Below are 25862 nucleotides of genomic sequence, written 5' to 3'. Positions count from 1 at the left end.
GGGAATCATCGGGCTATCACCCTGACTGAAGGAAGAGCCAGGTGTGTTATGCTGGGATGGGAAAATGCTGGTATAAAGAGTTAGAGACACCATGCAGTTGAAGGGCAAGAGTACTAAGAACAAAGTAAAAATAATTTGCAGAATCTTATTTTACTGTTAAAACCTTTTTATTTTAAGAAGTTTATGTCTTTTCTTTAGGACCATCTAAAGCACCAAGTTTCTGGTATAAAATAGATCCATCCCATGCTCAAGGCTATAGAACTGTACAACTCATGTGGAAGGTAAAAAATCACATTTATAGTCCTTTATCTCTTGTAAATCTTTTTTTTTCTTTTTTCTTTTTGAGACAGAGTCTCACTCTGTTGCCAGGTGGGAGTGTAGTGGCGTGATCTTGGCTCACTTCAACCTCCGCCTCCCGGGTTCAAGTGATTCTTCTGCCTCAGCCTCCCAAGTAGCTGGGACTACAGGTGCGCGCCACCACACCCAGCTACTTTTCGTGTTTTTAGCAGAGATGGGGTTTCACCATGGTGGCCAGGATGGTCTTGATTTCTTGACCTCGTGTTCTGCCTGCGTGGGCCTCCCAAAGTGCTGGGATTACAGGTGGTGAGCCACCACACCCGGCCCTTATAAATGTATTTTGTATGGTATTATGAGTGGAGGTCTTTTAAATAAATTTTTATTCATCTTAATAGCAAAGCATTTGATTACTATTTTTACTAAATAGAAAGGTAATACTTTATATATATTATGTAGAAGTCAGGTTCAAGAACTACAAATAATACCTTACAGGTATTTAATTACAGTTCTGTGAAAGTGTAAGTTCTATAAGAAGAGGGATGTTGTTTTGTACTTTGGAATTTTCCGGAGTACCTCAGAAAATAATAAAAGTTGGTGATAATTAAAATGTATGCTGATAAGTGCATGAGTAGATCATACTAAAAAAGAAGGTAGAAAAATACTCAAGCATAAAATAAATAATTTAGGCCTACGTAGCCACAGTGCAGAATTGCATACAGAACCAAAAGCTAACAGAATGATGCTACTTACCCTCTTTTAGTTGAGGTCATGCTTTCACTCTTCATTTAGTATGTACTAGTTTTATTTTAGAACCAAATTTAAAATGAGATTGTAAATCCTTTGCAGTTAAATATTTAGAGATTTGACATAATGGCATGATTTGTGAATATGAAGAGAAACTGATTTTTATTCAAGATTTAGGAAATTGTTTAAATAAACTGTTTTATTACAGACATTGCCTCCTTTTGAAGCCAATGGAAAAATCTTGGATTATGAAGTGACTCTCACAAGATGGAAATCACATTTACAAAATTACACAGTTAATGACACAAAACTGACAGTAAATCTCACAAATGATCGCTATGTAGCAACCCTGACAGCAAGAAATCTTGTTGGCAAATCAGATGGAGCTGTTTTAACTATCCCTGCCTGTGACTTTCAAGGTTTGTATCTATGAGATGGAGCCTGACTCTTGGATGGAAAAGTGGTGGTTATGTATGGACAGGGGGTCCCATAAAAAACACAAGTTATCTAAGACTGTCTCCTCAGTATCAGGGATAATCACTGTTTTATTTTTTAATTTTTAAAATTTTATAAATAATGATTATTTTCCTTTTTTTAGAGACTGGGTTTTGCCGGGTTGCTCAGGCTGGTGTCAAACTCCTGAGCTCAAGCGATCTCCCCTGGCCTCCCAAAGTGCTGGGATTACAGGCATAAGCCACCACACCTAGCCAATGATTGCATTTTTAGGAATCAGTCAGCAGACAAATTTCATCAGGATGGAAAAAACATTTCCATCACTACATGCTCACTTAAACTTCACAGTAAGCTACTTCATTCATTTAAGCATATTCTGGTTACTTACCTGGTTTTTAAAATATTATTTCAAGATTTTGAGAACTTTGTATACATACGACTGAAATATGTTTATCTGTAGCTTTATTTGTAGCTTTCAAAGAAGAAAAATTGCAATTACAAACTTAAAACATTTGAAGAATTTAGGGAAAGCAAATTTTTTTTTTCTTTTTGAGACAGAGTCTTGCCCTTTTGCCTAGACTGGAGTGCAATGGCACAATCTCGGCCTCTGCCTCCTGGCTTCAAGTGATTCTTGTGCACCAGCCTCCCAAGTAGCTGGAATTAAAGGCGTGCTCCACAATGCCTGGCTAATTTTGTATTTTTAGTAGAGACGGGGTTTCACCATGTTGGCCAGGCTGGTTTCGAACTCCTGACATCAAGTGATCTGCCCGCTTCGGCCTCCCAAAGTATTGGAATTACAGGAATAAGCCACAACGCCCAGCGGGGAAGCAAAATTTAAGTTTAAAAATTAATTGACTACTTTACCTGTAAGTTATAATAAAGTGCTTTTATGCAAGGAAATATATGTTATATGCTACAAAAATTGATAAATCACATGTTTTGGAAATGACTGTAAAATATGGAAATTTCAAATTTGTGAATACTTATTATTTAAATATTCAAACTTTGTTTTAAAGCTACTCACCCTGTAATGGATCTTAAAGCATTCCCCAAAGATAACATGCTTTGGGTAGAATGGACTACTCCAAGGGAATCTGTAAAGAAATATATACTTGAGTGGTGTGTGTTATCAGATAAAGCGCCCTGTATCGCAGACTGGCAACAGGAAGATGGTACTGTGCATCGCACCCATTTAAGAGGTATACCTGGCTAGAAACATTTAAGTTGATATCCTTTTTCTAACTCTTTAGGCAGCTTTTTCTTTTGCTTATAGTGTTGTGGTCCATTGAAAAGACTTTCAGTTTATCATAGCCTCACTACTTACTAGATGTGTGACTTTCAGCAAGTCATACTTAACCTCTCTGAATTACAGTCTCTTTATGAACAGAGTGGGGTGAATACTTTCTTTTGTACCCCAATATGATTTTATCGTCAAGGGGAAACTCCTAAAACTACAGAGTATAGAGAAATATAAGAGTCCAAACTTTGCTGTTCATTAGTTGTATGTTCTCTGTACCGAACACCCTCATTCTTCAGATGAGAAAATAGTTTCCTAGAGCATCTGGATGACTTGTTTAATGTCTTAGAGCCATCAGATAGGGGAAGCAGAACTAGAACTCAGATTTCCTTATGTCTTTCAATTGGAAGTAGTAACAAAGGACAGAAGTAATGAATCATAGCGCTCCAGTCTGTGTGTTACGGTGCTGCTTAAGTGGTTATAAAGTGATACAACGTTGAAGAGAAAAAAATTCAGTTTATGTTCTTTTGTTGATAAAGAAGGATAATTAATAATTAGAATTCAGCTGTGAATAATATGGTTAGTTAGAGAAAAGCCCTAAGCAGAGAGATTCCTGCCATAAAGTTTTTGAACTTTAGTCATAACACAGGCTGTTTGGACTTACCTATTATTAGTATACAGTTTTAATAAGCTTGGTTTTCTAGTTTACTGACTTTATCAAATTAAAAACATGGTAGAGCTTAGGGAGGAAACAGGCTGGAAATAACTATAGAAACTTTTTAAAAAAAAATAAATACAGGGTCTCACTCTGTTGCCTAGGCTGGAGTATGGTGGCATGATCATGGCTCACTGCAGCCTTCAACTCCCAGGCTGAAGTGATCCTTCTGCCTCATCCTCTGGAGTATCTGAGACTACAGGCACATGCCGCCACACTCAGCTAATTATTTTATTTTTTTGTAGAGAGGGAATCTCACTGTGTTGCAAAGGCTGATCTCCAACATCTGGCCTCAAGCATTTCTCTCACATGAACCTCCCAAAGTGCTGGTATTACAGGCATGAGCCACTGCTCAGAGCCAATAGAAACTTTTTAAAGAAGCAGCCGATGCGGAGGCTCACACCTGTAATCCCAGCACTTTGGGAGGCTGAGGCGGGCAGATCACCTGAGGTCAGGAGTTCGAGACCAGCCTGACCAACGTGGATAAACCCTGTCTCTACTAAAACAAAATCAGCTGGGCATGGTGGCACATGCCTGTAATCCCATTTATTTGGGAGGCTGAGGCAGGAGAATCCCTTGAACCCGGGAGGCGGAGGTTGCAGTGAGCCAGGATCGTGCCATTGCACTCCAGCCTGAACAACAAGAATGAAACTCCATCTCAAAAAAAATAGAAGCTAGCATACGTTGTGGAGACATTAAGTTTGGGTAGGTAGTCGTATATTGCTCAATAACCCTAAAAACATCACGTTAGAGTAGAATATAGAAATTGTTCATTTTTTGGTAATACTGAGTCATCAAGAAAAGGTAAAATCCCTCTGTTTAAGAAGATAAAGGAGCAAGTAACTTCATGAGTAATAGTTAAGGAATATACATTCTTTTTGAAGGTATAAATTTCAGTAAAACATTTTCTAATATGTACAGATAATATACTGTATAAAAAAGAAAATTTTAGTGGTGCATGCTAAAAAAGATAAAATAAAGGAAGTTTGTTTTTGTTTTGTTTTTTTTTGGAGACAGAGTCACTCTGCCACCCATCCTGGAGTGCAGTGGCATGATCTTGGCTCATTGCAACCTCCGTCTCCTGGGTTCAAGTGATTCTCCTGCCACAGACTCCCGAGCAGCTGGGACTACAGGCGCCCACCACCATGTCCAGCTAATTTTTGTATTTTCAGTAAAGGCGGGGTTTCACTATGTTGGCTGGTCTCAAACTCCTGACCTCAAGTGATCCACGGTGCCCAGCCGAGGAAGTTTTTTAAGATACCCTTTTTTCCAACTCACCCGATAAACTAGGGCCATTAGTGCTTTCCCCTAGGTCTTACTAGTTTAGTCATCTTGCTCCTTAGGCTGTTCTCTTGTAGGTAAGCCATACAAAAATTGTCAGACTCTATAAGATCCAGAGTAATCTGAGATCATTGTTTTATAAATTATAGATATAAATACCATCATTATTCTTAACAATATATTTTTTTATTCACTGCATTGGCAATACTTTTACAGACAGTTTTACCTGATTAAGCTTGAATCCAGTACACAAAAGGCAATGCGTACTTAGAAAACTGCAGTTGTAAAAGAAAATTAAGTGGTCATGAAATTACAATGTAAAATAAATTGTGGTTTTAACTTGACTTTTTCATTATGGAAAAACATGCTTAATCTGCTGTTCTTGCTTTAGGGAACTTAGCAGAGAGCAAGTGCTATTTGATAACAGTTACTCCAGTATATGCTGATGGACCAGGAAGCCCTGAATCCATAAAGGCATACCTTAAACAAGCTCGTAAGTCCAAACTCACTTCTTTGAAAAAAAAAGTTTAGGGCTTTGTATTAACAAACACATTTTATCACTTTTGAATAAAGATGTATCTCATATGTTCAAATAATTTTATGACAAGGAAATTTTACTAGATTCTAAATGATTTTCAGTTAGCAAATGTGTTTACTTTCTTACAGCACCTTCCAAAGGACCTACTGTTCGGACAAAAAAAGTAGGGAAAAACGAAGCTGTCTTAGAGTGGGACCAACTTCCTGTTGATGTTCAGAATGGATTTATCAGAAATTATACTATATTTTATAGAACCATCATTGGAAATGAAACTGGTAATAAAACTGTATCAGTTATAAAGAATCAGTTATTTTTTCCTTAAGCTTTTAAGTACTAATTTAAGTCTGTTCTTCTTATGTTATACATCTTATTGTAGTATATTGGCCTCAGGAGACACCTGAGAATTTGCCTTATGGTTGTTTTCATGGATTTATTTAAAAGGTACTCCATTGTGCTTTAGAACATAAAATTATGTCAGAACATTATAAACGTTGTTTTCTGACAAAAATACTTCGCTTCTTTTTTAATACTTTCACAATACCGAATATAGGCCAGATAAGCAAAAGCATTGAATAGTTGAATGAAGCACAGTTCTTTATTTCTTCCAGCTGTGAATGTGGATTCTTCCCACACAGAATATACATTGTCCTCTTTGACTAGTGACACATTGTACATGGTACGAATGGCAGCATACACAGATGAAGGTGGGAAGGATGGTCCAGAATTCACTTTTACTACCCCAAAGTTTGGTAAGAAATAATGAAGTTTGGTTTTTTCTTTCTCAAACTTAGATTAGAAATGAACTTAGTTTATGTGCTAAAATTGTGTTAAAAAGTACGTCTTTGGAGTCATCATGATTTTTATATTATGTGGCTTTGGTTGGTTGTTTCTTTATAGAAAGTGTTAATTCCTCACCTTTTTGGTATTTTATTAACTTCTTCTGACTGTATTCAGCTATACTGAAAATCCCAAAAGAATTCATGTATCTTTCCAAGTGGAACGCGGTTCATTTTTTTTCACTGGTTTTGGTGTGTTCTTTCCTTCTCTATCCTCATTTCTTTCTTTTATAGACAGATTACTTGAAGGACTAGTCCACTTTATAACCTTTACTTCCATACCTCCCACTCAGTCTTTAACATACTGAAATTAGGGGTCCAGCCCTACCCCTGCACTGAAACCTCTCTGGTGTCAATCAGAAGACCTCTTGATCATCATATCTACTGCATGCTTTTTAGTTTTCATCTTTTTTCTATTTTTTTTTGGAGGCAGGGTCTTATTCGGTCGCCCAAGCTACAGTGGAGTGCAATGGCATGAACATGGCACACTGCAGCCTTGACTTCCTGGGCTCAAGTGATCCTCCTACCTCAGTTTCTCAAGTAGCTGGGACCAGCGCTACCACATCCAGCTAGTTTTTTTTTTATAGAGATGGCTGGTCTCGAACTCCTGGGCTCAAGTGATCCTTCTGCCTTGGCCTCCTAAAGTGCTGGGATTACAGACATAAGCCACTGCCTCCAGCCTTTCTATTCTTTTCAGCATTTGACTCTGTTGGCCTTCCATCCTTGAAACTCCCTCCTCCCTTGGGTTTTCTAACCATACTTTTTCTACTAGTGCAGTCTCCTGAGTCTCCTTTTTCTCTGTTGTTTTCTTCTCATTCTCCTTTTTTGCTCTTCTTTTTTTTTTTTGAGACAGAGTCTCGCTCTGTCACCCAGGCTGGAGTGCAGTGGTGCAGTCTTGGCTCACTGCAACCTCCACCTCCCAGGTTCAAGTGATTCTTCTGCCTCAGCCTCCCAAGTAGCTGGGACTACAGGCACGTGCCACCACGCCTGGCTAATTTTTTGTATTATTTTAGTAGAGATGGGGTTTCACCGTGTTAGCCAGGATGGTCTCAATCTCCTGACCTTGTGTTGTGCCTGCCTCGGCCTCCCAAAGTGCTGGGATTACAGGCGTGAGCTACTGTGGCTGGCATCTACTTTTAACTTTTAAATGGTTTGTTTTCCTCAGAGCTCTGTTCTTGACCCTATTTTCTGTTTTTGTTTTTCGAGACAGAGTTTTGCTCTTGTCGCCTAGGCTGCAGTGCAATGGCGCAATGCCAGCTCACTTCAACCTCCACCTCCCAGGTTCAAGTGATTCTCCTGCCTCAGCCTCCCAAGTAGCTGGGGTTAGTAACCACCACGCCTGGCTAATTTTTTGTATTTTTGTAGAGATGGGTTTTCACCATGTTGGCTAGGATGGTCTCGACCTCCTGACCTCAGGTGATCCACCTGCCTTGGCCTCCCAAAGTGCTGGGATTACAGGCGTGAGCCACCGCACTTGACCCTGTTTTCTTACTTGCCTATTCAAACTCTGTCCATGGCTTTAGCCATCCTCTCTTTCCTTCCCAAATACATTTCCCCTCCCTCGTTCTATGCCACAACTATCCAACTCCTAGCCAAAGCCAGAAATTTAGATGTGATTACAATAAATGTATTTTTCTCTCACATAAGCAGAGTGTCAAGTCCTATTGATTGTGCGTACTCTTTCATCATCATTTACTTCAACTGCAAGCTCCTTGTGCTAACTTTTCTTAGTGCGTTGCCCTCAGTGAGGTCTTCACCTCATCATCTGGCTGTTCTGTATCTTCCCTAAAGCAAACTTAACCAACATTCTTTCTTGTTCCCACTATATTTTGAATCATTATAGAAAATTACGTTATTTTACCATAATTGTAACCCCCACCCCCAAGTGCCAACCTACTGAATAAGTAGTAAGTTCCATGTGCTTTGTTGGTTGAATGCTTGCTGAATGAGAGAATAAATGAATGAGTGACTACATAAAATAAATGATAAAAAAAGATCCTGAGCTTTGCTGTTAGGGCCAGTAATGAATATAGTTTCTGGGATAAGGTTGGTCCCATATGGTAGCATGTTAATAGATATGTTATTTAAAATAAAACTTTATACCATAATCTTGAGAAAAATTAAAAAATAAACTTAAAAATGTATATTTTACGTATTTCTGTGGAGACCAGCCATCTCTACAGAGCTCTGTATATATGTATATGTGTATACACACACACATAAAAACCCATATATATATATATATTTTGTTTGTTTTTGAGACAGAGTCTTGCTCTGTCTCCCAGGCTGGAGTGCAGTGGTACAGTCATAGCTCACTGTAACCTCAAATTCCTGGGTTCAAGCGATCCTCCTGCCTCAGCCTCCCAAGTAGCTAAGACTGCTGGTAGGCACCACCACACCTGGCTAGTTTAAAAAATTTTTTTGGTAGAGATGAAATCTCATTATATTGCCCAGGCTAGCTTTGAACTCCTGACCTCAGTCCTCCTGCCTTAGCCTCCCAGAGTGCCAGATTACAGGCATGAACCACCATGTTCGGCCTAACTTTTTTTATTATAACTGTTCATTATAGGGAATTTAGACTGTACAGTAAAATGTAGAGAGAAAGAAAAATTAGTCCTAGTCCCTTACCCCAAAATAACATTTGTATATTCTTTAGTCTCTTCTCTGTATATATTTTTTCCAAAAATTAAATTATATTTAGTATTACTTTATAACCTACTTTTTTCAGTTCTCTATGTATAGTCTCATGGATCCATTATGGCTTCTTCACATGGCATGAGTCTTGCCAATGAGGACCTTATAGCTTAGTTGAAGAAATTTTGCATAAGTAAATCAGAAAAAGGAGAACCTGTGGACTATGTAGACAGTAAATAGAGTAGGAATGTAAATATACCAGTAATGGATAATTTTACCTTCAAAGAAGGTTTTATGGAGAAGAAAATACTTGAGTCTCGAGTTAATATGTGGACAAATAGGAAGAAGGTGGCATCTTAGCAGCATGAGCAAAGGCACAGGCTTGAAAACATAAAAGCAGATGTTTAATAAAGAAAAGTTTCTGCCTAAATTAGATTTGGCATTTTATATATATATATACACAAACATACATACACATATCAATATATATACACACATATATCAGTATATACACACACATAAATATATATACATATACCCATATATATAATCTCTAGCATTTAAGAGTTAGTATTTGCCAACCCATAGTTTATTCTCAAGCATTTATGTGATTTCTTGATTTCTACTGAGCTTCATAGGATAGTAGTTACTAATAAAGGGATATGTGTGGTGGAAGGATAAAATTAAGTGAGTAGTATATGACTGCAATATTACTTTCATACATTTTTCCTGTAAAAGACTAATTAAAATTCAAAATTAATCAGAAATAACCATCAGGAAAGTCATTTAAAAAGTCTCCAATATTATCCCAATTAGTGATTAATTTGATGAATAAGTCCTCTTTTAAATGCAGATGAGGATTTGTGTGGTATTTAGGGATCTTAGGCTTGTTTAGTTTATTCCTACTTGTGCCACTCCTCATGCCCGTTGAGCAGCTCCTAAAATTCTTAGCCCTGTATCAGATATGTCATCTTTTGAAAATGGTAAATAACTCTTAAAATTCTGAGAGTGCATTTTTATTTTTTAGAAGGTTAAATGTGTAGTTCAATTATGTTTTTATAGCTTTTCCATTTTACCCAGTATTTATATTTGTTCTGACATAATTTCTCTGTTATACAGTATTAGAACTGAGAGAGAAACTTTTACTAAGATTCTACTGAATGCAGATCATAGATGTTACAAATGGTTATGTTTGAAAGCTCTTAACTTACCCAGTAGATTACCCAATACACTGATCATTTTTATCCCCCAACCAACATACACTTTATGCTATGCAGCCAGGTTACTGTGTAAGACATAAATGGTTGGGATGTGATTTACCAAAGAGAGAAGAGGATAAAAAACATCAAGTATGAAGAGACCTTGAAAAATAATTAGGATTGTATTTTATCTTCTCAACAGCAAGTCTGGTTGGGAAGTTGTATTATATCTCCTTAGTGCATGTGTCAACAATTATTTCCCATCACACCTCTTTTTTTTTTTAAAGCTCAAGGAGAAATTGAAGCCATAGTCGTGCCTGTTTGCTTAGCGTTCCTATTGACAACTCTTCTGGGAGTGCTGTTCTGCTTTAATAAGCGAGACCTGTAAGTACCCTTATTCATATTTTTGCATTTTCTCCCAGCTCTATTGAGCTGTAATTTACATGCAATAAAATTTATCCATTGTAAGTGTACAGTGTGATGAATTTTTGTAGTTACATACAGATGTATAACTACCACCACAATCACAATATAGAACATTTTCATCACTTTTATAAAGCTTCCTTGTTCTCCTTTGTAATCTGTCCTCAACCCAACCCCAGGCAGTCATTGATCTGCTTTTCTGTAACTGTAGTTTTGCCTTTTCTAGAATTTTTATTTATTTATCTATTTTGAGACAGAGTTTCACTGTTGTTGCCCAGGATAGAGTACAACGGTACAATCTCAGCTCACTGCAACCTCTGCCTCCCTGGTTCAGACTCCGGCCTCAGCCTCCTAAGTAGCTGGGATTACAAGCGCCCACCACCACACCCGGCTAATTTTTTGTATTTTTAGTAAAGATGGGGTATCACCATGTTGGCCAGGCTGGTCTCGAACTCCTAACTTCAAGTGATCCACCCATATCTGCCTCCCAAAGTGCTGGGATTACAGGCATGAGCCATGGCCAAGAATTTTATATAAATAGAATCAAATAGCATGTAGTCTTTTATGTATGTCTTTCACATAATATTTTTGAGATTCATCCATGTTGTTGCATATACTTCTCTCTCTTTTTTTTTTTTTTTTTGAGATGGAGTCTCACTCTGTTGCCCATGCTGGAGTACAATGGCATGATCTTGGCTCACTGCAGCCTCCACCTCCTGAGTTCAAGTGATTCTCCTGCGTCAGCCTCTTGAGTAACTGGGATTTATAGGCACTTGCCACTATGCCCAGCTAATTTTTATGTTTACAGTTGAGATGGAGTTTCACCATGTTGGCCAGGCTAGTCTCGAACTCCTGACCTCAAGTGATTCGCCCACCTCAGCTTCCTAAAGTGCTGGAATTACAGGCTTAAGTCACCGCACCTAGCCTACCTTTTTCCTTTTTATTGCTGACTAGTATTCTGTAGTATGGATACATCAAAACTTTTAGACTCATCTGTTATGGAAGTTTAGGTTGTTTCTAATTTTTAGCTATTATGAATAATGTTGCTATGAATATTCACATACAAAACTGTGTGAGCGTGTTTTCCTTTATCTTGAACAAATAACTAGGAGTGAGAGTGCTGGGTCATATGGTAAGTATATGTTCAACTTTATAAGAAACTGCCAAACTTTTTCACAGTGGCAATACCATCTTGGATTGCCGCCAACAGTGTTCCATGTTATCACCAACACTTAGTGCTGTCAAACTTCTTTCATTCTAGTGAGTGTGTAATACTATATCATTTTAATTTTTCTGATGACTAGTAATGGATCTTTTCATGTGTCACTTACATATTTTCTTTTGTGATGTGTCTGTTGAAATATTTTACCCATTTTCTTTTTTTTTTTTTTTTTTGAGACGGAGTCTCGCTCTGTCGCCAAGGCTGGAGTGCAGTGGCCGGATCTCAGCTCACTGCAAGCTCTGCCTCCTGGGTTCCCGCCATTCTCCTGCCTCAGCCTCCCGAGTAGCTGGGACTACAGGCGCCCGCCACCTCGCCCGGCTAGTTTTTTGTATTTTTTTAGTAGAGACGGGGTTTCACCGTGTTAGCCAGGATGGTCTCGATCTCCTGACCTCGTGATCCGCCCGTCTCGGCCTCCCAAAGTGCTGGGACTACAGGCTTGAGCCACCGTGCCCAGCTATTTTACCCATTTTCAAATTTGGTTATTTTGTTTACAATTGAGCTGTAAGAGTGCTTTATATGTTCTGATTACAGCATTGTTAAATATGTTTTGCAGACTTTTGTCCAGTCTGTGCTTTGCTTTTTTGTCTTTTTTTTTTTTTTGAGACAGAGTCTCGCCCTGTCACCCAGACTGGAGTGCAGTGGCGTGATCTCGGCTCACTGCAAGCTCCGCCATTCTCCTGCCTCAGCCTCCCTGGTAGCTGGGACTGCAGGCGCCGGCCACCACGCCTGGCTAATTTTTTGTATTTTTAGTAGAGACGGGGTTTCACCATGTTAGCCAGAATGGTCTCGATCTCCTGACCTTGTGATCCGCCTGCCTTGGCCTCCCAAAGTGCTGGGATTACAGGCATGAGCCACCGCACCTGGCCGCCTTTTTGTCTTAACTGTGGCTTTAGAAAAGCAGAAGTTTTACACCTGTAATCCCAGCGCGTTGGGAGGCCGAGGCTGGCGGCTCAAGGTCAGATCAAGGCCATCCTGGCCAACTTAGTGAAACCCCATCTCTACTAAAAATACAAAACCTTAGCCGGGCATGGTGGCACGCGCCAGTAGTCCCAGCCACTCGGGAGGCTGAGACAGGAGAATTGCTTAAACCCAGGAGGCATAGGTTGCAGTGAGCCAAGATCACGTCACTGCACTCCAACCTGGGTGACAGAGCGAGACTCCATCTGAAGAAAAAAAAAAAAAGCATAAATTTTTTATTTTGATGAAGTTCGTTTTATCAGTTTTTTTCTGTGGTTCCTGAGTTTTGTGTCCTGTTTGAGAAGTCTCTGCCAAACCCAGTATCAAAATATTTTCTCATGTTTTCTTCCACAAGTTCAGTAGTTTCAGCTCTTAGTCTATGATCCATTTCAGGTTATTTTTGTGCATGGTGGGAGGTCAGGGTCAAGGTTCATTTTGTTCCTACAGATATGTAATTCCATTGTCATTTATTTTGAAAAGACTGTCTCTTCCCCATTGAATTGCTTTGGTGCCTTTGCCAAAAGCAATTGTCCTTATAAGTCTGTATCTATTTCCATACTCTCAGTTCTGTTTCATAAATGTATATATGTCCGTTCTTATGCCAGTACCACATTGTCTTAGTATAGCTCTATAGTAAATTTTGAAAATAGGTAGAGTTCTTCCAGTATGTTCTTTTTTTAAAGTTATTTTGGCTGGATTCTTTGCTTTTTCATATACATTTTAATTCAGCTTGTCAATTTTTTTTTAAACTATAGTTTTGATTGGGATTTTGTTGAATCTATAGATCAGATTTTATTGAATCTATAGGAGAGAACTGCAATCTTAACGCTATTGAGTCTTTCAATCTGTGAACCTGGTTTATTTCTTTATGTATTTGGGTTTTGTTTAATTTACTTTTGCAGTGTTTTGTAGTTTTAAGTAGACAGGCCTTACATTACTTTTTTTGAATTCATGACAAAAGTATTTTTTGTTATTATAAATGGAATATTTAAAAATATTTTCTAATTCTTAGTATATAGAAGTGCAATTAATTTTTTAAAATATATTCATCATATATATTGAGACTTTGATAAATTAATTTACTAGTAGCTCTTTGGATTCTTTAGGATTTTCTGCATACACATTCATGCTTCTTGGGAGTAATTATAGTTGTTCTAATCTTTATGCTTTTAGTTCTTTGTCTTAATGCACTGGCTAAGACCTCTAGTACATATATCTAGACCATGTAAGAGCATTGCATTGTTCCTAATTTTAGAGGTGAAAGTATTTAGTCTTTCACCATCACATGTGATGTTGTTAGCTGTAGGTTGAAGTTTTTGCTTTGTGGGTTTTTTTTTTATTTTTTATTTATTTTATTTTATTTTATTTTATTTTTGAGACTGACTGCTACTGTTGTTGCCCAGGCTGGGGTGCAGTGGTGCAATCTTGGCTCACTGCAACCTCCACCTTCTGAGTTCAAGCGATTCTCCTGCCTCAGCCTGTGAGTAGCTGGGATTACATGGCATGCACCACCATGCCTGGCTAATTTTGTTTGTATTTTTATTTTAGTAGAGACGGGGTGTCACCATGTTGGCCAGGCTGATCTCAAACTCCTGACCTCAGGTAATCCACCCGCCTCAGCCTCCCAAAGTGCTGGAATTACAGGTGTGAGCCACCATGCCCGGCTGCTTTGTGGGGTTTTTTCCCCTTTACTACTACTTCCAGGGGTAAGTTCTTATTTCTGTTTTGCTTTGCTAGCAATTTTTATCATGAATGGGTGTCACAATTTGGTCAAGTGCTTTTTCTGAATCTGTTGAGATGATATGGTTTTTTTCCTTCCTTCCATGAATATGGTGAATTTTATTGATTTTCATGTATCATCCTTGCATTCCTTGGATTTTGCTGTATTCAGTTTAATACTCTTCGTGTCTGTGTTCTTGAGTGAAGTTAGTCTGTCTTTGTGCCTTGTCTGGTTTTAAAATCGGGATAATACTAGCCTCATAAAATGAATGGAAACATGTTACCTCCTCTATTTTCTGGAAGAGTTTGTATAGTGTTAATATTGTTTCCTTTTGCCCAGAGTTTTATGGAAAGGTTTCTAATTAAAAATTCAATTTCTTTATAAATATATCATAGCTTTCTTTTTCTTCAGTCTGTTTTAGTAATTTGTGTCTTTCGAGGATTCATTCATGGCTTTGTCTAGGTTGTCAGCTTTACTGCTTTTTATATTACTTCCAAATGTTATAGGTATTTCCTACAGGAGAGTCAGTCTGGTAGGCTCTCACTCTTTGAAGCACCATTCTCAGTAGTCACTTTTTTAAATTTGATTTTTATATTTGAACTTATTCTCAAGATGACTCATTTCCTGTGCACTTATGAACCTCTAACTTTGAGCTAGGAACTGTATTAACTGTAAGGAAGACATATTTCAGTAGGTTTTTGATTATATGGATATCCTAAATGAATTTTAAATATTGTTAGCCTTTTCTTATTAAAAATAATTTGGTATCAGTGTGAACATTAATTTGTTATCTGGATTCTTTTAATTGGAATACCACAACATGTGGCCTGGATAAAGATTTTAAGTGGTTTTAATTGCAGAATTTTGAGAGTTAAAAAAAAAATGAACACTGATTAGATTTAGCCTTGTTAATTCATTATGAATACATTACAATCCTTGTGTATTTTCAACAATATTATTCTATTGATTATAAGAAAAATAATTTTTGTGTGGGGTAGAGTAGGTATTTTTTGTTCATTTAGGTGATTGGTTTGTAAGTCTTTGATAAACATGTTTAGAAATAGGGGACTGTTCATTGTTTATTATGTGTGGTTTTACATAGGCCATTTTTCTTTTCTCTTCAGAATTAAAAAACACATCTGGCCTAATGTTCCAGATCCTTCAAAGAGTCATATTGCCCAGTGGTCACCTCACACTCCTCCAAGGGTAAGAGAAAATGCTTCTGAGTTGCTTATAATATACAGACATGTTAGTAGGTATATTGAGTATCTACAGATGTACCAAAAGATATTAAAGCTGAATCAAAAAGTAAATGAAAATCAAATGGTACATAAATGAAAATTTTAATCAAAATTTAATATGTATGACACATTTTAGGGGTTTATCACCATCATAGCGTATTTGTTCTGATATTTTAAATTGTTTAGTAAACATTACAGATGTTTGGTTGAACTTGCAAACTGAAAACTTGAGGTGCTGAAACTGCTATGTGATGGTAACTACCTCAAGGCAAGCATTTTGGATTGAGTATTAAGACCAAGTTCAACAGACTATAATTTTAGCACTGAAGAAATGATCTCTGGGAACCTACTCTAAACTCTGAATTTTAAATATGCCCCAAAGGGGAACTCGTTTGTATTTATTATCCTCCAGTAGTCCTTAAATGTTATATTAACAGAGTAAAGTGTATTATGTATTTTTATATTCTACAAAATCTCCGTCATTCAGATTTGATTTTCCTTAATGTTTTCTAGTTTTCTGTCCGGTTAATCCTAGGCTGCCTAGTCTAGGCATGAAATATTAAATACTATTTATAGACCATTAGCTTATCAAAATGTAACACCAACAATATTGATTTAGACTACTTAGACTCATTTTACAGCATCTGCATTTTGGGTAGTTGACAGTGACTTAGTGACATAATGCAGGTTATTTCTGTACCACTAAGAGTTACTGGGAAGTTTCAGAGTTGCATTAACTCGGTGACTTTAACTAATACTTGCCATATACAATTTTCTCTTTTCCTTAGCACAACTTTAATTCAAAAGATCAAATGTATTCAGATGGCAATTTCACTGATGTAAGTGTTGTGGAAATAGAAGCAAATGACAAAAAACCTTTTCCAGAAGATCTGAAATCATTGGACCTGTTCAAAAAGGAAAAAATTAATACTGAAGGACACAGCAGTGGTATTGGGGGTTCTTCATGCATGTCATCTTCTAGGCCAAGCATTTCTAGCAGTGATGAAAATGAATCTTCACAAAACACTTCAAGCACTGTCCAGTATTCTACTGTGGTGCACAGTGGCTACAGACACCAAGTTCCATCCGTGCAAGTCTTCTCAAGATCCGAGTCTACCCAGCCCTTGTTAGATTCAGAGGAGCGGCCAGAAGATCTACAATTAGTAGATCATGTAGATGGCAGTGATGACATTTTGCCCAGGCAACAGTACTTCAAACAGAACTGCAGTCAGCATGAATCCAGTCCCGATATTTCACATTTTGAAAGGTCAAAGCAAGTTTCATCAGTCAATGAGGAAGATTTTGTTAGAATTAAACAACAGATTTCAGATCATATTTCACAATCCTGTGGATCTGGGGAAATGAAAATGTTTCAGGAAGTTTCTGCAGCAGATGCTTTTGGTCCAGGTACTGAGGGACAAGTAGAAAGATTTGAAACAATTGGGATGGAGGCTGCGATTGATGAAGGAATGCCTAAAAGTTACTTACCACAGACTGTACGGCAAGGCGGCTACATGCCTCAGTGAAGGACTAGTAGTTCCTGCTGCAACTTCAGCAGTACCTATAAAGTAAAGCTAAAAGTATTTTATCTGTGAATTCAGATTTCAAAAAGTCTTCACTCTCTGAAGATGATCATTTGCCCTTAAGGACAAAAATGAACTGAAGTTTCACATGAGCTATTTCCATTCCAGAATATCTGGGATTCTTCTTTAAGCACTACATAAACTGACTTCATCCTCAGACTAGCTGAATGATTTTGTGCTGTTTAAGGATGTTTGCACTGAAGAAAAATAGAAAGCTTATCTGAAATTTATAAAACTTTTTGTTTTGCTACATAAAAAACAGAAGGCATTTAAATAATAAGCAGTGATATGCTTAGTGAGCACAGCTATACTGATTTTGATTAGTCATCAAAGTGGCTTAGGGACAGTTAATATAAAAGATTAGAGGAGCAAGGTGTAGACCATCTACTTCCGCTAAAATAGAGATCCATAGGCCATAACTATATGAGCCCAGCTTTTGTAATCTGACAAAAAAATGAGCAACCTCGTGTATATCAATGTACACAATATTCGTTAGGTCCCTTCCATTGGTAGTGATGCTGCCAGTTATTACTGGAGAAAAGGAATTCTAGAGCTTTAACTTGGCAGATTAAAAGTACTCATTTTTTATTCATCAATAATTAGCAATCTCACTAGTTTTCAAAAATTTGCATATTATTGACAACCTCTTTGAAGATCTATTTCACAAACTCAACAGAGTGCCATGATAAGAGCTAGGGATCCCCAAACTATCTCAAGCATTGGAAAATTGCCATTTTAAAGGCTTAAATTGTAGTAATAAACGGGAAAAAAGAAAGTGGTAGTAAAGGGGGGGGAAAAACCATAAAGCATCTAAAAAATTGGCATTTTTAAAGGCTTAAATTGCTAATGTTTATATATATATACACACACACACACACATATACACACATATCATTGACCTTAAGACTTCAGAGAATTGGGTAGATGAAGCACTTGATACAGTATATATCTTCAGCTTAAATTTGTTTAGAGTACTTTTAAAATTTTAAGTAGGTAGAGATTTAAAATTTTTTATTTTTAGTGAATATTTGAAGCAAACTAAGACGACTTGGGCAATATTTACCAAAACAAAATGGAACCCCAAAAAATGTACATCTTGATCTTAGCAAATATCCTTATTGTAGAGACAATAAAGAGATGGTATTTTAATATCTGCAATTCTGAGGTAGGGTGGAACTTAGTTCTACATTGTGATTTAGGAATTTTTAAAACCCTTTTTCTTCAAGGGAGAAGTGACCCAGGCCTCAAGTTTAGTGCTAAAGCCACTAGTGTACTTACACTGTCCCCTAACCACCACTTGGTAATATGGAGACAGAGGCTAAATATAGGGGCTTTCTTAAGAAAGTAAGAGGAAATTAGCAAGCATTGTTAGTGATTGACTACTGCTATCAAGTGAATTCAAAGGAAACAGGTTTTTAATGCCATATTTAAGTTACAGAAACCAGGCATGCTTAGAATAGTTTCTAGAGGTTATTGGAGAATAGAAAGCTAAGAAAACTTGGTATACATTTACAACTGAAATATAATTACACTTTTTACTCTCAGAATATTATTCACATTAGACTTCCTGTTTATCTTTTATATTCTTGCATTTATATAACACCTGATCCTTTCAAAGTTCTTTCACATATGATCATCTTTATGAAAAAAATGCTTTATTCTGATATATTCAGTTTCCCACTTGAGGCAAAATTAGATTAATATAATCACTAATTCAAAGTAGATGGGAAAATCAGGCACAGAGAAGTAAAGGTAGGGATAGACCCAGATTTACACAAGATAATGACATTGCCAGCGTTTAAGTTGGTCATCAAAGGCTGGGCTGGATTTGTCTTGCTATATGTGTCAGGAAATTTATTATACCTATTACATTTCCCATTTTCTCAAAATAAGTCACATGACTGTAATGTTTAGCTGCAACTTTTCTCATAACAAATATGAAGAATGTTTTAGTGTGAGGTTTGTACATTTCAGGGTCAGTTATACAATGTGAATTCTTGATCTATGGGAATGAGAATGGAGGATCATTGAAGGCCATGATACAAACAAATGTACATGTTGAAGCCTGTATAAAACATGGTACAGTGAGTGAATACCCCCATCCCCAAGAACACTTTATACATATTAAATGAGTATATGATTACTGTCCAAAAATGCATTCTGGAAATGAACATACATTTGAGCACTAATATGTAATGTACATTTTCTGCCCTAAGGAGAAAATAAATTATAAAACTTGTTTTACATTCAAAATTACTTTCCCAAGCATGTCTTAGAGTGATCTATGTGTTGATGCATGTAAATTGTACTTTAGGTAGGCAAAGAAACAAATCTGGTTATTTATGTAAAAACTAGTCTAATAAAGTTAGTGACTTTATCACTTTAAATCTTTAGAGTCTAAAAGTGGTGTTTAAAGTAATACTAGCACATCAGAGAACCTTGTCTGGACAAAACTAGTTCACTCACTGCTTCTGCAATTGCAGTTGCTCCCTTCAGGGTTATAGAAAAAGGACCCAAATGTTACATGTGTTGATATTATAACTTGTCAGTTACTGATGTCTGTGGTATCCTACCCTCATCTCTGAAAGGGATAATACTGAATAATCATTAGAAAACTATAAAACTTCACACTTTGTATCATTAAGACCTAAAATTTTAATTCTATCCTTTTTTATAATGGATCAGTCAGCACTCGGGAACAGCAGCAAGGAAAAAAAGCGAATTTCATTCACATGTTCTGTGTTCATCTCTCTTCTCTACCTAATTGTTCATTTAATTTCAGCCTTGTTCCTTGATAAGGGATTTTACCACATGAAGTCATCCAGTGTCCCTAGCTCTTACTGTGAAGTTAGTGGAGTATAATTACAAATGTTACAACTTAAAAATGTTACAAAACATTTAACAAAGCTCATATTTAAAGTAGAGCATCTAGTTTGAGAAATAGAAATCAATTATTAAAGATGTCTTTTTTCTACCCATTTAACTAGTTAAAACCATAACCTATAAATGTAGAAGTAGAATAATCATAGAATTCCCTAAAATGTTTCTGTTTACTAACATTGACCAAGTACATCAAGCAGAGAGATCTTCCTTCATTCTGTTATAGTCCACATCATTCTAATTTTGCTCAGTTGTTAAGAGCATATTCCTAAACCATACACTTTTGTTTCAATGAAGTTTTATTTTGTTGAGATGAATAAAATATCAAAGTTATAAGCTACATAAGATAAAAGTTCAATTGTTCAAAAAAAATTTACTGGGATAGCTTTCTATTATAGATATTGTTAGATTATATTGCTGTGGTAAGATTACTTCCTAAAAAGTTTGTACTTTTCTGTAAATTGAAGAATATGGAGTCATAAAATGGCACATGTTTTAGGGTTAGCCTAAAATTGGGCATTGTCATCGATACCAAAGAAGGTATGAACTAGCAGGCTTACAGCCTAATCTTTGGACTGGTCCTTGGCAGCAGTTCCTTTTCAGACTCAATAAACAGAATTCAGATAGATGTAAGTCAAAACAAAACTTTACAAAGCCAAGCATATTATTGTTTGCATTAACCTATTTTTCGATCATACAGGATACTAGTATGTACATTAGCATGATACTCTCATATACATTATATTAAAAATTAAAAGGTGGCAGCTCAGGGTGAGCTCTTCTGTTACTCATTTGTTCCTAAATTTTTAAGGGCTTTTTCTCAGTCAATAGTTTGTACAAACTGGTTAGTTTAACTTCATTACCCATTTCATTAAAGTTGATGGATCGTGATAAGATGCATTTAAGGCCGATAGTGATAGATGTTTTTTTATCTCTTGAACACGAGCTTTGTCTGAATGATATTCTTTTATCTCTTTAAACACAAGCTTTGAATGATAACTACAGGTTTTAAGTGCTGTTACATTAATACCATAATGTGATGTGTTAGAAACAAAGGGATTTCAAAGGTAGATATTTGAAAATTCTCTAGTCTCAATGTATATGTGTATTGAATATACTCTAAAAATAAATGTGCAATTTGCTAGTAGGACAATGCAGTGATTAGCATTAGGTATGTCTCTTTAATATCCTAGCTATGTCCCACTTTATTCTAAGTGCAATCCTTTCATGTTCACTTGCTGTTTTATCCTATCTACTCTTAACTGCATTTGGAAGCCTTGTCTAGAGTATAGCATGTATTTTTACCTTTGCAGTGAATTGCATGTGCTAATTGTAACCACAGCTATTTTTATGTTGCCGTAACTCCAAATGTTATATTAAATGTTCTATTATATATCAGCTCTAATCCCTTAAGTAAATTTTAAGAAATAAATTCTTGTTCAATTTTTTTTTCTGTATGTGGTTACTATCATCTGACTATGCATATTTGTAACAACATTTATCATTAATGGTGTTAGGTAAATAACCATCTTAGCGTATGTAAGGTGCTTCATGTGGGTTTTGTGACATTTTAAATGTTTGACATAATGGAATGTGATTTAAAAGAAAACCAGTACACTATCTTGACCTTAATAACAGAATGGAGATGGCAGATTTATCCACTAGTTTTCCAGATTTACTGTTTAATAACTGAGGTCTGAAATCACAGCATCCTACCTCCTAGTGGACTTTTAAAACAAAAAAACAAAAAAAAACCCTTGGTTGTCAAGAGCCCAAATATGGAGGTGCTGCGCCATCTTGTGGCCGTATGTGCCTACCCCACACTGCTGGAGTCTCCATCCTTGCTGCAGTGAGACTTGAAGGAGATTGATACATGGCATCCTCCTACTGCTTCTTGAGGTTACTATTATATGAAACGAATCAGTCAGTAAGTCCACTTGGAAGGAAAAGAAAATCTCAACTATTAATATGCCTTCACATTGTGATTTTATCTAAAAAAATACAGTGAGTCAAAAAACCCACAAGCCAGCCAACACTAAGTCCTTCACATATATACCAGTTTATAGAAATAACATGTCAGCTTTGGGCTATGTGCTCCTTTGTTTAAAATCTTCTATTTGGTTATGGCTTGTGTAGGCTCAAGCCTGATTTCTTTAAGGTGTGGTGGCTTATCTTATCCTAATTTGTATGATGGATACAGTCCATCCTGCTTTGGAAAAGATATGTAATTCCTTGAGAGCATCCTCTTTCCCTAGCCCAAAGGCAGTGAAACAGTTTCCTTGTTCAGGATTGCTTAACTTTCCATTTAAGCTTTTTCTTTTTAAATTAATACTTCTACACTTTCAAAATATGAAGCATTACAACTATGTATAGGCGTTACCATACTTAAGTCCAGTGCTTGGGCAAGTTAATGGAGTGAACAGAATACGAGCAAAGAGGAACTGAGGTAGAAAAAAAAGAATGTGTGAAAGCAGCATGAAGCTCAGCCAACTCGGAATCAGGGTGAACAGCTGGAGTCCTGTTGCTGCTGATTGGGGTTGGCTCTTGGACAACTTAGATCATGGAAAGGCTGCTTGGGTTCTCTATAGCTTAAAAGTTCTGTCTCCATCGAGGGAGGAAAATCTACCTTTCAACTCAAAATTCATTTATTTTTAAATACAGCTATTTTCCCCAACCGCTAAAGATTTTCGACAGATATGAAGCCAGAGCTTAGTTTTAGAAACCTGTGGACATTCAAACCTGATTCTTCTATTCCCTGTGACTATGGTTATGTCATTTTACATGTCAAAAAAGTTTATCTAGACTTGTCATTTCTTATTTTTGAGTTTTTTTAGTGAGAGTTATCCCCTCACTTAAATGGCTTCTTATTTAAACATCTGTGCATTCTGTATGAAATTGGAGTATTTCTGGGATAACATGGTGAGATATATGGTGGTAATCCACACACACAAAATAAAAGCCAAAAAAAAAAAAACGCTCAGGTAAAGTATTTCTCTCTCTTCAGCTGTCTCATTAGCCCTGGCTGTGGATGGTCCTAAGACAGGCTAGCCAGAGTAATTCAGTGGCCACAAGTGGTTTCTCCCCCAGAGTGCTGGTTTGAACAGAATGAGACTGGCCTGTTGACTAGAAATCTAATACCTCAGTCCAGGCCTACTTTCCTAGAACACTTCACTTAGTAACAGGTCCAAGACACAACTATTAAGTATACATCTGGGTCCTGTCCCTGTAGGAAAGGGTTTTCCTTGCAGTCTTGCCTGTAGCCAGAAGTAGCCTGTTGACTGATGATAGCTTTTAAATGAATTCATAGAAAATTCTAGGAAATAGGCTCTATAAGCTTCTATGAGAGGGATAATGCTTTTAAATGCATGGCATGAAGGGGAATATTTAAATAAAAAGGCACTGCGATTCTGGCAGTAGAAACCATAATTCTGCATAAGCATTCCGAGAATGAAAAGTCAGCCACTCTTCAGGTCAAAGTCAGTGTGGATTTTGCCAGTTGTTCAATCTAGACATATGAACACCAGGGCTACCCAGCCAGCATCAGTGCCTAGGAAAGGACCCCCAAGAAACTCTAACTGCCACGGTCAGAATCGAGACTAGACATTGTTGCTGGGGGTGCAGGACCGCTCCTCTTCAAATGAACCGGAAGACCTTTCTGATCACCTGCTGGGGGCCACATGCCGGAGCAGGGTGTCCAAAGGTGAGCAAATACATGCCATCTATGAAGTGTTTACTGTGGGTTACGAAATCCTAGAAACTTATGAGGTAAATACCTGCACCATTTACAAACGCAGGCTCCAAGAGGTTGAATAACTTGCCCAGGGTCATGTGGTTGACAAACAGTGGAGTTCCAACTCCAACCTGATCCAAAGTCCGCATTCTTTGATGTGTACACCAATTGTACCCAACCACTTAAGCAAAATCCTTGATGATGTCATGCCCTGGCTAACTTGTGGAGAATGCACACCTGCTTCCCAGGCCCTTCAAACTCCTCTGAGGTTCTCTTCCCCTTGTCATCTCCCTCCCCACCACCCTTGTTTGTGAATATGAGGCACTTCATGCCCTCAAGCAGCCCCCTGCAACTGCCTACCTTGAGGTGTCCTAACGGAGCCCAGAGCAGTGTTTCTCCTTATGCCCTCAAGGTTTACTCCTCGGCCAGCTCCCCACCCCTACAAGCACATACATTTGCTCTGACCCTATAGAGCAACACCTGCCAAAGATGTCAATGTGTCCCACTTTCCTGAGAATGCACCCTCACATGACCCCTAGAGTCTCATTCTTTTGGCCAAAGAAAGACTCCTCTAATGGTGGAATCTAGCCCATGGCAATAGCGACAGGAGGATCTCTGGCAGGGGCCTTTCCTGGGTGCTCAGTCCACAGTCCAGTCCCAGGTGGTTCTGTCGGCAGACTTCCCCGGGCCTGCTGCCTAGCACAAGCACCTGTCCCAGCCTGCCTCACCTTCCCAAAGCCGCCAGCCACTCCACTCCATCTCCTGCCACTCCCAGAGGGGCTGCCTGCTGCTGCCCCGCAGTGCTAACCTCATTCCCCATGCTTGCTTTCTGTCCTTTTGGGGCCTCGCTAGACCTTTCCAACCCCCTAGCTCCACACTTTATAGTTTCCAGAACATACTGAGTTTCTTCTAGCCCATGCACATGATTTCCTCTCATAGAATGTTCTCCAGTCTCCAGTCCCTGTTAAGCTGGGAAATTCTTACCGGTTCACCAAAAATCAACTTAAATAGATACCTTCTTCAGGGAAACCTTCCATTCTCCTCTCTCCTTCCCCCTGAATTAAGGGCCTTCTATACCCTGACACCTGCTGCTGGGCCTCTGGAGAGAGGGCCCCGGCTCAGTCCTCTCCTGGCCCAGCATAGTGCTGGTGTTTGGCAGAGCTTGCTTATATGAAGAGGTAAGTGGGTGAATAAACAGGTTATTTTTAATTTAAAAAAATGTTTAAAATATGTCTCAGGTTTCATCTAATCCAGAGTTGCACAGTGCCATGGGCAGTCAGGAATCTGCCTCCTTTGCACCTCCAACCTGGGATCATTTCCTGATTCCCATCCCACCCTGGCTACAGGCAAGAGCTTCCCCCACCCCCACCAAGAGAGAGAGTCTTGCTCTGCCGCCCAGGCTCAAGCAGTCCTCCCTCCTCAGCCTGCAAGTAGCTCAGACTACAAGCAGCACTGCCATGCCTGGCTAATTTTTTTTTTTTTTGTAGACACACGGGCTCACTGTGTTGCCCAGGCTGGTCTCAAATGCCTGGCTTTAAGCCGTCTTCCATCCTTGACCTTCCAAAGTGCCATGATTATAGCTGTGAGCCACCATGCCTCGGCAAGAGTTTTCATTTGAAGCAAAATACGTACTCAATCCAAAAGCAAAAATTTAGAGGAAATTAAAGTTGGATGGATCCTTACTAATCGTTTTGTCCAAACTCCTCATCCTGGACAAGGAAAATGAGGTCCAGAGAAGAGGGGCCAGTAAACTTTCCAACAGCACAGGAGAAAAGGCTGGGTTTGTGGGTTATAAACGGACAGCACTGCCCTTTGGGAAGTTACTGTCTAGCGAGGAAGACGGAGTGAACCAGGATCAGGCTCCGCCTTAAAAACACATCAGAAAGTGCAAGTAGGCTCGGGCCACACAAAGCAGACTACGACTAACCCCTGGCCAAACACCAGGCAGCCCCAAATACAAAACAATCCCCCAAGTCCTCAATGAGAAGATCCTAAGAAAAGTTTTTGGACAACTTAACTGTGTAAGCCTTACAGATGTTGATTAAATAGATGTCTGCCTATGATCCATATTTTAAGTAAGATGATGTGGAATAATGCAGATATAGAATTGATTTTTTTCACTCGTACCTCATGATAGTTCCATGCAACTCTTCACCTGCAGTTGGACACTGA

General features: G+C 37.9%; 1 protein-coding gene across 1 annotated transcript in view; it reads left to right on the top strand.

Annotated features, from left to right (window-relative positions):
* IL6ST (interleukin 6 cytokine family signal transducer) overlaps positions 1–21413 on the top strand; it is a 57617-nt gene extending 36204 nt beyond the window's left edge. The window contains exons 9-17 of the mRNA XM_017874166.1: positions 199–281; positions 1250–1460; positions 2511–2693; positions 5119–5220; positions 5394–5540; positions 5874–6014; positions 10222–10318; positions 15381–15462; positions 16286–21413. Of these exons, the coding sequence (XP_017729655.1) occupies positions 199–281; positions 1250–1460; positions 2511–2693; positions 5119–5220; positions 5394–5540; positions 5874–6014; positions 10222–10318; positions 15381–15462; positions 16286–17023 (1784 nt within the window). The 3' untranslated portion in view covers positions 17024–21413. The remainder of the gene's footprint in view (positions 1–198; positions 282–1249; positions 1461–2510; positions 2694–5118; positions 5221–5393; positions 5541–5873; positions 6015–10221; positions 10319–15380; positions 15463–16285) is intronic.
* Positions 21414–25862: the final 4449 nt, after the last annotated feature.

Source organism: Rhinopithecus bieti, unplaced genomic scaffold (genome assembly GCF_001698545.2).
Source record: "Rhinopithecus bieti isolate Rb0 unplaced genomic scaffold, ASM169854v2 scaffold_6513, whole genome shotgun sequence".
NCBI lineage: Eukaryota > Metazoa > Chordata > Mammalia > Primates > Cercopithecidae > Rhinopithecus > Rhinopithecus bieti.
Note: the sequence above shows the minus strand (reverse complement) of the source record. Positions and strands in the feature narration are given on the sequence as shown.